We start from the raw sequence: 12,874 nt of genomic DNA, 5'->3' as shown, positions 1-12,874 counted from the left end.
CAAGAGAAAGACAGACACACTGTTTTAGGGAATATACCAGTAATAATATGGAAGTGGAAGTCAAGAGAAAATATGACAGACACACTGTTTTAGGGAATATACCAGTAATAATATGGAAGTCAAGAGAAAGACAGACACACTGTTTTAGGGAATATACCAGTAATAATATGGAAGTCAAGAGAAAGACAGACACACTGTTTTAGGGAATATACCAGTAATAATATGGAAGTCAAGAGAAAGACAGACACGCTGTTTTAGGGAATATACCAGTAATAATATGGAAGTCATTTTATGTAGCACTTTTAATCTCTTTCTCTAATAATTACACAATGAAGCACATAATAAGAGTACATGTGCATGTTTTAAAGACTCATCATTTAGTGCCTGGCTTGGCTAATTAGCCCTGTATGCAATGCTGAGCCAGCTCTGGGTTTGATTAATTAGGCCTGCTCGTTTAGCCGGGTCTGGGGTGGAGACACACGGCTGTGGTTTGGCACGCTTCCTGACGGATGAGAAATCTACACCTTGTTGTACAGAGCACGTGTTTGTGAAAAGGTGCTATACAGTAAAGAATACAATATGTATTTACTTAACAGTGGGCCAAATCCTAATCTCGTTCCAGACACTTTCGCCCCAATGAGCGAAGACTAACGAGTCAAACTTGGCCTTCATTAGCCAATACAGAAAGACCAGGAGAAACTCCCGGAGCATAGGTATTGGCTTAAATCGGCTTCATTTATCAACCAATCATCTCCCACAACACCTTCCCCCTAACCCTCCCCACGGCTCGCAGTGGTGTGATTCGTTTAAATTATATGATGACAAATACTTGATACTTGGTCACTGCCATAGAATTCTATGGTCACTCCCACTAAGGCCAACTTTGAATTGTTGAAATCCCAGGCTTATATGCGCCGTGCACAATAGTCTGTGGACGAGGTTAGCCAAATCTTAACTCAAACATTATGCATTGGTGTCAATGGGAGATTTGCTTGAACATTCGAGTCACACACATGCATTTCAAGTAAGTTACCCCAGTGTACCCTTAGTCTCTCACCTTAGATACCCTCCATCAAAGGTGACCAGTAGTCCCTCTCTCCAGTAGATGGTCTGACTGCGGCGGACTCTGAAGGTGCTACAGCGGTGCCTCTGTTGGCTACCTGTTCCCGCAAAACTGTAGATCACCGTGGTCCTCCTCCGCTCACTCTTAGCATTCCTCTTAGGCTCAAAGGACGACACAGAGAGAACTCTTAGCATTCCTCTTAGGCTCAAAGGACTAGGACGACAGAGAACTCTTAGCATTACTCTTAGGCTCAAAGGACTAGGACAACACAGAGAGAACACTTAGCATTCCTCTTAGGCTCAAAGGACAAGGACGACACAGAGAACCCTTAGCATTCCTCTTAGGCTCAAAGGACAAGGACGACACAGAGAACCCTTAGCATTACTCTTAGGCTCAGAGGACGACACAGAGAGAACTCGTAGCATTACTCTTAGGCTCAAAGGACGAGGACGACACAGAAAGGAATCGTTTTAAGAATCGGTACAAGCCTGTGAGCACAACAGACACAATTGTCTTGCATTGTGTCTTTTGCCTGCCCCCACCATAATGATACAAAACCTATTGAATATAGTATAGGTTAGAAAAATGTTTTATTGAAGAGCATAAATACATATGCTATATACTCAGTCTTGTGAATATCCTCCATGTATTTACATAACTGGCATCAGACAGTAACATAAATATCAACTAGCATAATCCAGGTAGCACATGTGGATCTTTTCAAAAGTAATGGACTGTACGAGTTCTACACTCTTCTATACAGTCTTTTCAATGCCCCTGCAGGTGTCACTGGGAAACCCTGTTAAACTGCCCATGCAGGAGTGGGTATAAAACCCTGTTACCTGGAGGTCCATCTCGTTGAGGCTGATGAGCATGCGGGCGATGAAGCGTTCCCAGAATCCCGCCGGCACGAAGCTCATCTTGAAGAGGCGCTGGATGGAGTTGGCGGTCTCTTGACGGAAGCCGTGGATGTCCATAGCAGGTTTAGGAGGAAGGAGGTGGGGGAGGAGGTAACTGTAGAGGAGGACAAAAGGTAGAGTTAAATGTACAGGAGGAATATAAGGAAACCATGAATGTCCATAGCAGGTTTAGGAGACAGGAGGTGGGGGAGCAGGTAACGGTGTAGGAGGAGCAGGACAGAGGTAGAGTTACAAGTGATGGATGTCCATAAGGGGAACGAGGTGGGGCAGATATATGAGATATGTTATAGGGTCAGTTCTGTTTGCTTTCGGAGAGATAAGCCGTGCTACAAAGTGCATTGTGAAAAGAAAGTAGGAGCCTGAACAGTTCAGTTCGGGTCAGCACGATAGTGCACATCATATCTGAGAATCAGTCTCCATGTCGCTGGGCCAAGTTCTGTAAGCAAACCTAGTGGAATGATGCAGATAGAAATGTCATGAATAGAGCTGACTTGATTCCTTATTCTACAAATCAGAGGCAGGCTTGTTCTACATGACACAGTTCCATCTGAACGGTGCACAATGTTATGCTCTGCTGAACATGGCCCAGGGCCCAGCTCAGAGAACGGCCCGTCCCTACCTATCGCTGGCCACAGGCAGAGCAATCTCAAACTTGGCCAGAAACTGGAAGTACTGCTCCTCCGTCTGCTGGGTGAAGCCCGTTCCCACCAGGAGCATGCGCAGATCCTCCGCTCGGATCACCCCATTCCAGGCCACCGATCGGGAGCTCTTCAAGTGGATGATCCGCTCCAGACAGTCCGACAGCCACACGGGACAGAGGAAGTAGAGGGTACACAGGCCGTGACTGGTGTCTGGGAAGTGGAGGATGGTGCCTGTCTCGATCAGGAAGCTGATGGCTGGAGAGAGGCACGAGGGAAGGAGAGAGGAGAGAAGAGATCATGTTTCAAGTTCTTATTGTCACTTGCACAAGTACAGTGAAATTCCTTTCTTTCTCTTTCCCAACAATGCAGCAATTCAGATCAGTAGCACTATAAAAATAACTAAAACAGTCAAGATGGAGGGAGGGAAAATGAAGAGGAATACATTCATCAGGAACATTTTATATAATAGTCTGGACAATGATATGATATACTATGGTTAGTTAAACCAGGAGGGTTAGTTGTACCTCTCCAAGGGGACCGAGGTTAGTGGCCCCTGGTCTACATAATATGTAAAAGGATGAGAAAGCCAACCTGAAGAGAATGTGCAACTGTGTATAAAACCATTCAATCGACTAAATACTTATAAAAGTACCAATGCATCTGTTTATCTCGATTTCAAATCATTTCAGGGTAACAATTAAAGGAACATTCCACACCAGAACTCTTTTGGTGTTGCTTTCATTAGTCCATTGTTGAAATGTTTTGCATGACAGCAATCAAGTTTTCAAGATATATAACTTTCAAAATACACAAATACAGCAGGTATGCTACATTTAGCATCCTATGCTACATTTAGCATCCTATGCTACATTTAGCATCCTATGCTACATTTAGCATCCTATGCTACGTTTAGCATCCTATGATACATTTAGCACCCTATGACACATTTAGCATCCTATGATACGTTTAGCATCCTATGATATGTTTAGCATCCTATGATACGTTTAGCATCCTATGATACGTTTAGCATCCTATGACACATTTAGCATCCTATGATACATTTAGCATTCTATGCTGCGTTTAGCATCCTATGATACATGTAGCATCCTATGATACATTTAGCATCCTATGATACATTTAGCATCCTATGATACATTTAGCATCCTATGATACATTTAGCATCCTATGATACATTTAGCATCCTATGATACATTTAGCATCCTATGCTGCGTTTAGCATCATACCTGCTGTATTTCTTTATTTTGAAAGTTATATATCTTGAAAACTTGATAGCTGACATGCAAAACATTTTGGGACTATGTCAACAATGGACTAATGAAATGTTCCTACCTCACAGCGATTGTTTCAATTATAATGGTCAAAAAGAAAGAGAAACAGCTTCTTAGCAAAGGGCAATTTCTCCTGCAAGACTTTAGCTAAGAATGTCTGGAAGTGGTCTGAGTGGGGAGGGGCGAACTGACATTTGCTGTTATTGGGAGAGAGGATTGGAAATCTCTTTCTTATTGGTCTATTAACTAATTTACTGCATGGTGATGTCACCATGGAAGGCCAAAACTCTATCCCACCAAAACTGTCAGAAATTTCAGCTCTTATACTAACAGAGCATTATCATCTTTTTCACAATTTCACAGTATTATTCCAACCTCATAGCGTGGAAATATATATAAAACACTGGAAAATCACGTTTTGACTGAACTGGGCCTTTAATGAAATGTAGAAAATTAAATAATGTTGAAAAAGGAGGGGTTTGGCACCGGTCTGCAGGTCCTCGTAGTCTTTGATGTCACTTCCTGGGTTCTGCTCTACGACGAGGTCCAGCTGTGCGTCTGTCAGGTACTGGACCTCGTCTTCTGTGTCCCGCCCCCCTCTCTCATCTAGCACCGCTTGCTGCAGTGTAAGGTAGCTCTTTGGGATCTATGAAGGGTTATAGAGTGTTTATTGAGAGGTTATAACACATTTTTATTCTGCGTATGAGGTTACCCACAGAAGAGCTTTATACATAAGCATGCATGCACACACGTGCACAAACACACACACACACACTTACCAGTCTGCCCAGTAGCTTGTGTCCGCTAGCTGAACTGCTGCTGTTGTCCTTCATGTAGCAGGCCACCTGGAAGATCAACCTCTTCAGACCATCCAGACCCTCCTGGGTCTTACACGATACCTCACTGAATACACACACACAGAGTTAGATATACACACGAAGACACACACACAGAGTCAGATATATACGCACACACACACAGAGTCAGATATATACACACACACAGAGTCAGATATATACACACACACAGTCAGACATATACACACACACACACACAGAGTCAGATATACACACACACACACACACACACACACACACACACACACACACACACACACACACACACACACACACACACACACACACACACACACACACACACACACACACACACTTCCATGCCAATCGAAACTATGTGTGCGGTAACCTGACTGTGTGTGGGGTGACTATGTGTGTGTGTGTTTGTGTGTGAGACTGTGTGTGTGTGAGACTGTGTGTGTGTGTGTGTGTGACTGTGTGTGTGTGTGTGTGTGTGTGTGACTGTGTGTGTGTGACTGTGTGTGTGTGTGTGTGTGTGTGTGTGTGTGTGTGTGTGTGTGTGTGTGTGTGTGTGTGTGTGTGTGTGTGTGTGTGTGTGTGTGTGTGTGAGACTGTGTGTGTGTGTGGTGACTGTGTGTGAGACTGTGTTTTCTGTGTGTCTGTGTGTGTGTGTGTGTCTGTGTGTGTGACTGTGTGTGAGACTGTGTGTGAGACTGTGTGTGAGACTGTGTGTGAGACTGTGTGTGTGTGTGTGTGTGTGTGTGTGTGTGTGTGTGTGTGTGTGTGTGTGTGTGTGTGTGTGTGTGAGTGTGTGTGTGTGTGTGTGTGTGTGTGTGTGTGTGTGCGTGTGTGTGTGCGTGCGTGTGTGTGTGTGAGACTGTGTGTGTGTGTGCGTGCGTGTGTGTGTGTGAGACTGTGTGTGTGTGTGTGACTGTGTGTGTGTGTGAGACTGTGTTTGTGTGTGAGACTGTGTGTGTGTGTGTGAGACTGTGTGTGTGTGTGAGACTGTGTGTGTGTGTGAGACTGTGTGTGTGTGTGAGACTGTGTGTGTGTGTGAGACTGTGTGTGTGTGTGAGTGTGTGTGTGTGTGTGTGTGTGTGACTGTGTGTGTGTGTGTGTGTGTGTGTGTGTGTGTGTGTGTGTGTGTGTGTGTGTGTGTGTGTGTGTGTGTGTGTGTGTGTGTGTGTGTGTGTGTGTGAGAATGTGTGTGTGTGTGTGTGTGTGTGTGTGTGTGTGTGTGTGTGTGTGTGTGTGTGTGTGTGTGTGTGTGTGTGTGTGTGTGTGTGAGTGTGAGAATGTGTGTGTGTGTGTGTGTGTGTGTGTGTGTGTGTGTGTGTGTGTGTGTGTGTGTGTGTGTGTGTGTGTGTCCTACGGTCTCTGTGTATGACTCACTGCAGGTGTTTCCAGGTGATGTCTGGGTAGCCACTGGCCCTGGCGCCTGATGGAGACCTGCATAGTGCCAGGATGTAGGCCCTCAGAGTGGCCACCCGCTCTGTACGGAACTTGGTGTCGATCAGGTCCAGGTGGGTGCCCACCACCACCACTGCAGAGTTAGGGGCACGCGCCTACAGGTCAAAAGTTCAGAGGTCATATACAATGCTTTTCAAAAACTATTCACACAGACTTATTCCACATGTTGTTGTGTTAAACTGAATCTAATCAAGTTGTAGTGACATCCTAAGGATGATCAAGGGAAATTGGATGCAATTTGGAGTGTCACAACAAAGGGGTGTGAATACTTATGTAGATTAAATATTTCTCAATTTCAATACATTTGCACAAAAAATGTAGAAAACCATGTTTCCACTTTGTCATTATGGGGTATGGTCTATAGATGGGTGAGAAACATATCTATTTAATCCTTTTTGAATTCAGGCTGTAACACAATAAAATGTGGAATAAGTCAAGGAGTATGAATTCTTTCTGAAGACACTGTAGGGTATGACCCCAAATAACTGCTCTGACCCTGTGGCCCAGTACTTCACCCTGATCTCCCTCTCAGCCAGTAGCTGGTGGGATATTCATCTAAATAAATACAACACACTGACTTGGACAATACATTTTTTGGGGACAGTAATAAAGTATTATAACGTGATTGTTTATCTAAATCAATTCTTCTGTGTATTCATTGGATTGTGTAAGTGAGTTTCCACTATATTTCCTACAACAGTTTGTGTGTCATTGTTCTTTTATTGTTGCTCTTTTATTTATTTTTGTATTTTATTTAGTAAAACTGCATTGTTTGTTAAGGCTTGTAAGTAAGCATTTCACAGAATACCTGTTGTAATCGGAGCATTTGACAAATACAATTTGATTTGATCAGTCCATTTTAAATTGATGAAGGGAAGTGAACAAGTGCACACGTGGAGCAGAAAAGTGGAGAATGAGGACACAGTCATTTCCAGGCTATGAAGGTGTTATGGTCACTTTTCTTGATGTTTTACTTCAACAGATTTGACATTTACAATCCCAAAGGTCTTTGTGGCCAGACCGGACGACTCATCCACGTCCTATGACCTGACTGTTCCTTCCCACAGTGGAAATAGACATGACCTTTGTAGTTAAAACCCTGACACCTGTCAGAGTCATTTGAAAAAATATGATTGAGGCTCTTTTATTCTCACAAATACTTTTTACCATTGTTGTATAACACCTATTCAATAAAATGAATTATTTGTATAGAATATTGACAGACTGATGTCATAGCCATGAAAAGATAGTAGAGTCAATTCAGATCAAATCATTTAAGGAATTGAAAAAATGTATAATTGAAAATATAATCATGAAGAAGCTTTGGGTGAGCAGTTCTGTTCCCATTCAGTAGAATATACTTCTCCCCACCAGACCAGGGTTCAATCCTACTGTTCTCCCACTAGCCTGCCTCTCCCTCTATTTCCAACTGTCTAATTAAAGTCAACATGTTTTGAATGTCTTTCTTTAATAAAAAGAAGAAACTAAATGGCACTGAAGTGTGACTAACATGTTTTCTGCCTCACCTCAATGTTAAGCAGCCAGGACTGTAGACTGGCTACAGCCTCCTCTCCCAGAGCTAGGTTCCATATGACTACGTACAGGGCCTTGTCCGTGAAGAAACACTGGTTGACCGTGGACATGTTGGCCGGACCGCCGATGTCCCACACGTTGAACGCCACGGAGTCCGCCTGTTATGGTGGTGGAGTTAAAACAAGAAACATTACATGTATAACACTAAAACAAATGACTACAAAATGATACCACAGTCAAAACCTACCTTAGTTGAATGACTGACTGAAAAAAAGAGAATATTTTGGAAATGCAATTCCTACTCCTTCTGCCTCAGTTCCACCCCTACGTCTATACAGGAGGAGCTGTGATTCCTACTCCTTCTGCCTCAGTTCCACCCCTACGTCTATACAGGAGGAGCTGTGATTCCTACTCCTTCTGCCTCAGTTCCACCCCTATGTCTATACAGGAGGAGATGTGATTCCTACTCCTTCTGCCTCAGTTCCACCCCTACGTCTATACAGGAGGAGCTGTGATTCCTACTCCTTCTGCCTCAGTTCCACCCCTACGTCTATACAGGAGGAGATGTGATTCCTACTCCTTCTGCCTCAGTTCCACCCCTACGTCTATACAAGAGGAGATGTGATTCCTACTCCTTCTGCCTCAGTTCCACCCCTATGTCTATACAGGAGGAGATGTGATTCCTACTCCTTCTGCCTCAGTTCCACCCCTACGTCTATACAGGAGGAGATGTGATTCCTACTCCTTCTGCCTCAGTTCCACCCCTACGTCTATACAGGAGAGCTGTGATTCCTACTCCTTCTGCCTCAGTTCCACCCCTACGTCTATACAGGAGATGTGATTCCTACTCCTTCTGCCTCAGTTCCACCCCTACGTCTATACAGGAGGAGATGTGATTCCTACTCCTTTTGCCTCAGTTCCACCCCTACGTCTATACAGGAGGAGATGTGATTCCTACTCCTTCTGCCTCAGTTCCATCCCTACGTCTATACAGGGGGAGATGTGATTCCTACTCCTTCTGCCTCAGTTCCACCCCTACGTCTATACAGGAGGAGATGTGATTCCTACTCCTTCTGCCTCAGTTCCACCCCTACGTCTATACAGGAGGAGATGTGATTCCTACTCCTTCTGCCTCAGTTCCACCCCTACGTCTATACAGGAGGAGATGTGATTCCTACTCCTTTTGCCTCAGTTCCATCCCTACGTCTATACAGGGGGAGATGTGATTCCTACTCCTTCTGCCTCAGTTCCATCCCTACGTCTATACAGGGGGAGATGTGATTCCTACTCCTTCTGCCTCAGTTCCACCCCTACGTCTATACAGGAGGAGATGTGTTGTATTATTGTGTCAAGATGAGGGTTCATCTCTCTTGGACCGACGACGTAAAATAAATGGTATCCTAATCGAGCATCTGACGTAATTACACCAGATTTTATTTCTGGGTTTCCAAGATTAGTAATGGATCAACATTACTTTGTTGACCTTTGTGTTACTATGTAACATGACATAATCGTAGTAGCCATCCCAGGCTAAAAACAGACTGGCAGCCACACACACACGCCAGGCTCAAAACAGACTGGCAGCCACACACACACGCCAGGCTCAAAACAAACTGGCAGCCACACACACACGCCAGGCTCAAAACAAACTGGCAGCCACACACACACGCCAGGCTCAAAACAAACTGGCATCCACACACACACGCCAGGCTCAAAACAAACTGGCAGCCACACACACACGCCAGGCTCAAAACAAACTGGCAGCCACACACACACGCCAGGCTCAAAACAGACTGGCAGCCACACACACACGCCAGGCTCAAAACAAACTGGCAGCCACACACACACGCCAGGCTCAAAACAAACTGGCAGCCACACACACACGCCAGGCTCAAAACAAACTGGCAGCCACACACACACGCCAGGCTTAAAACAAACTGGCAGCCACACACACACACTCCAGGCTCAAAACAAACTGGCAGCCAGGCTCAAAACAAACTGGCAGCCACACACACACGCCAGGCTCAAAACAAACTGGCAGCCAGGCTCAAAACAAACTGGCAGCCAGGCTCAAAACAAACTGGCAGCCAGGCTCAAAACAAACTGGTAGCCAGGCTCAGCTTCACATTTGATTTTGTTGCCTTAAAATGTTATCTTATAAATGGACTCAAATGGATTTTTGTCCTACCGGTCTACACAACTTACTCTACAAAGTGAAAGAAAAATAAAATAAAATGTTTCTAATTAATTTAAAATATGTATTGATTGAGTATGTCTTCCCAACCCAGAGCAAATAGTTGATGGAAGTACCTTGGGCGTGTGCGTGTATTCTGTATGTATGTGTGTGTTCTCTTACGCTAGCTTTAACCCCATTGGGTCTTTCCAGTTCCCAAGTAGCTGTGCTGATGTTTTGTTCTGCAGGGGAGAAAGGGGAGGTCCTGCCCGTCTGCAACGCCTCCAGGAGGGCTGTCTTTCCCTGCCGAGGAGGACCAATCACAAGAAGCTTCAGCAGCTTACAGGGCTCCGCCCTCCGTAGGTGGGCACGGAGGAAGGACAGCACTGATGCTGGACCTGAGAAAGGGAAAGGGGGAGACCTAGTCAGTTGTACAAATTAATGCACTCAACTGAAATGTGTCTCCCACATTTAACCCAACCCCTCTGAATCAGAGAGGTGCTGACGGCTGCCTTAATCCACATCCCCGTCATCTGACCCGGGGAGCAGTGAGACACGATTAAAAAACAAACACCCCAAAAAACACCACCCACCCACACACCCACCCACCCACCCACCCACCCACCGGACCCACACACCCACCCACCCACCGGACCCACACACCCACACACAGTGTGGTGGTACTTTACCTTCTTTCCTGATGTCCTGGGGAACATTAGTGATGTTGAGGTCCTCAATGTCCAACTGCCACAGGTTAGAGAGCTGCCCCAACTCAGCTGGAAGCTCCCGAATACCTGGATTACTGTTCTCAGATCAGGGGAGAGAGAGATGGAGTTAGGTACTATACATACAAGGATACCTGTGTTACTGTTCTCAGATCAGGGGAGCCAGAGGACCAGTTTGATGGGTGAATGTTAATGCGTTTACATCATATGTTCTCTGAAAACATAGAGGAATGCTAATGGGACAAGGTGTTTCTCATCCTCAACATGTCCTGTTGCTTTGTGAATAAGTGAACATAGAGAAACATTGGGAGAAACTAAATAATGGAATAATGGGCCAGTTTCCTGGACACAGATTAAACCTAGTCTTGGGCTAAGAACCACTTTCAATGGGTATTATTCTATGGAGGACTGACTAGTCATCATGTTGGGCTAAGAACCACTTTCAATGGGTATTATTCCATGGAAGACTGACTGGTCATCATGTTGGGCTAACAACCACTTTCAATGGGTATTATTCCATGGAAGACTGACTGGTCATCATGTTGGGCTAAGAACCACTTTCAATGGGTATTATTCCATGGAAGACTGACTGGTCATCAAGTTGGGCTAAGAACCACTTTCAATGGGTATTATTCCATGGAAGACTGACTGGTCATCATGTTGGGCTAAGAACCACTTTCAATGGGTATTATTCCATGGAAGACTGACTGGTCATCATGTTGGGCTAAGAACCACTTTCAATGGGTATTATTCCATGGAAGACTGACTGGTCATCATGTGTCTGGGAAAACAAGCATATGGCAGAAGGTTAAATGGAGGAATCTGGAAATTCATGAAAGAACGAGATTATGCTCTAAAAATAGCCCTAAAATCTAAATTAGAGCATGACAGACGTAGGTTTACCATGTTGAGAAATAAGGTGATAAAAGAAATCAGACAGGCCAAGGCAAACTTTTTTATTAACATAATTGGTGAAGCAAAGGGGAATTCTAAATTGATATGGGAGAATCTAAAAAAGTTAACAGGGAAAGACCATAGTAACACTGCAAAAAGACTAGAAATCATGGTGAATAACAATCTAACACAGGATGCAGTTGAAATAGCAACAGCCTTCAATTCCTACTTTATTGACTCTGTCAGGTTACTGACACAGAACCCCTCCACTGGTTTCTTGGGCTCAGTGCTAGTGAATGACACTCAACCTGTCTTCATCATAAGGGAGGTTTCTGAGTCAAAGGTGAACAAGGTGATTAGCTCACTAAAGAACTCTAAAGCCAAAGATGTGTTTGGGATGGACTCTACCTTTCTTAAAAACTACAAAGAGTCACTCATTGGCCCCATTACTAAGGTCACCAACACATCTATTGGTCTCGGTGTGTTTCCAAGGGTATGGAAGTCGGCCATAATAACGGCCATCTTTAAATCAGGCGACCCTGCTGACGTGAGTAACTACAGGCCCATTAGTATACTACCTGTGGTGTCAAAGGTTGTTGAAAAGTGTGTAGCAGAACAACTGATTGCCCACCTCAACAACAGCCCCTTCACATTACACTCCATGCAGTTTGGCTTCAGAGCGAAACACTCCACAGAAACGGCCAACTGCTTTCTTCTGGAAAATGTGAAGTCCAAGATGGACAAAGGGGGTGCTGTTGGGGCTGTGTTTCTTGACCTAAGGAAGGCTTTTGATACTGTTAACCATGAGATTCTCATCACGAAATTGTCCAAGTTCAACTTTTCCCCTGATGCCTTGAGATGGATGAAATCATACCTTGAAGGCAGAACTCAGTGTGTCAGAGTGAGCAATGAGCTGTCGCCCACTCATAGCTATGATGTGGGCGTGCCCCAAGGGTCAATACTGGGGCCCCTCCTGTTCAGCCTGTACATTAATGATCTGCCTTCTGTCTGTACTGGGTCTGAAGTTCAAATGTATGCAGATGATACAGTGATATATGTGCACGCAAAGAGCAAACAACAAGCTGCACAAGAACTCACTACTGTAATGGTCCAGGTTACAAAGTGGCTCAGTGACTCGTGTTTGCATGTCAATGTGAAAAAAAACTGTTTGCATGTTCTTCACAAAGAGGGCAACAGATGCTACTGAGCCAGATGTCTATGTGTCAGGGGAGAAGCTCCAGGTGGTATCCGATTTGAAGTACCTTGGCATCATACTTGATTCCAACCTCTCTTTTAAAAAGCATGTGAAAAAATGTAATTCAAATAACCAAATTCAACCTAGCTAATT

The 12,874-nt window shown here is 44.5% G+C and overlaps 1 protein-coding gene across 1 annotated transcript in view; it reads right to left on the bottom strand.

The window, feature by feature from the left end:
- Positions 1 to 1,057: 1,057 nt before the first annotated feature.
- Positions 1,058 to 12,874, bottom strand: part of lrrk1 (leucine-rich repeat kinase 1) — a gene marked incomplete at its 3' end in the record, with an annotated part of 70,637 nt that continues 58,820 nt past the window's right edge. The window contains 9 exon segments of the mRNA XM_046338116.1: positions 1,058 to 1,224; positions 1,906 to 2,077; positions 2,603 to 2,879; positions 4,400 to 4,559; positions 4,693 to 4,816; positions 6,124 to 6,296; positions 7,728 to 7,892; positions 10,091 to 10,305; positions 10,597 to 10,709. Of these exon segments, the coding sequence (XP_046194072.1) occupies positions 1,058 to 1,224; positions 1,906 to 2,077; positions 2,603 to 2,879; positions 4,400 to 4,559; positions 4,693 to 4,816; positions 6,124 to 6,296; positions 7,728 to 7,892; positions 10,091 to 10,305; positions 10,597 to 10,709 (1,566 nt within the window).

Source organism: Oncorhynchus gorbuscha, unplaced genomic scaffold (genome assembly GCF_021184085.1).
Source record: "Oncorhynchus gorbuscha isolate QuinsamMale2020 ecotype Even-year unplaced genomic scaffold, OgorEven_v1.0 Un_scaffold_1734, whole genome shotgun sequence".
Taxonomy (NCBI): Eukaryota; Metazoa; Chordata; class Actinopteri; order Salmoniformes; family Salmonidae; genus Oncorhynchus; species Oncorhynchus gorbuscha.
This window is presented reverse-complemented; position numbering and strand designations above follow the sequence as displayed.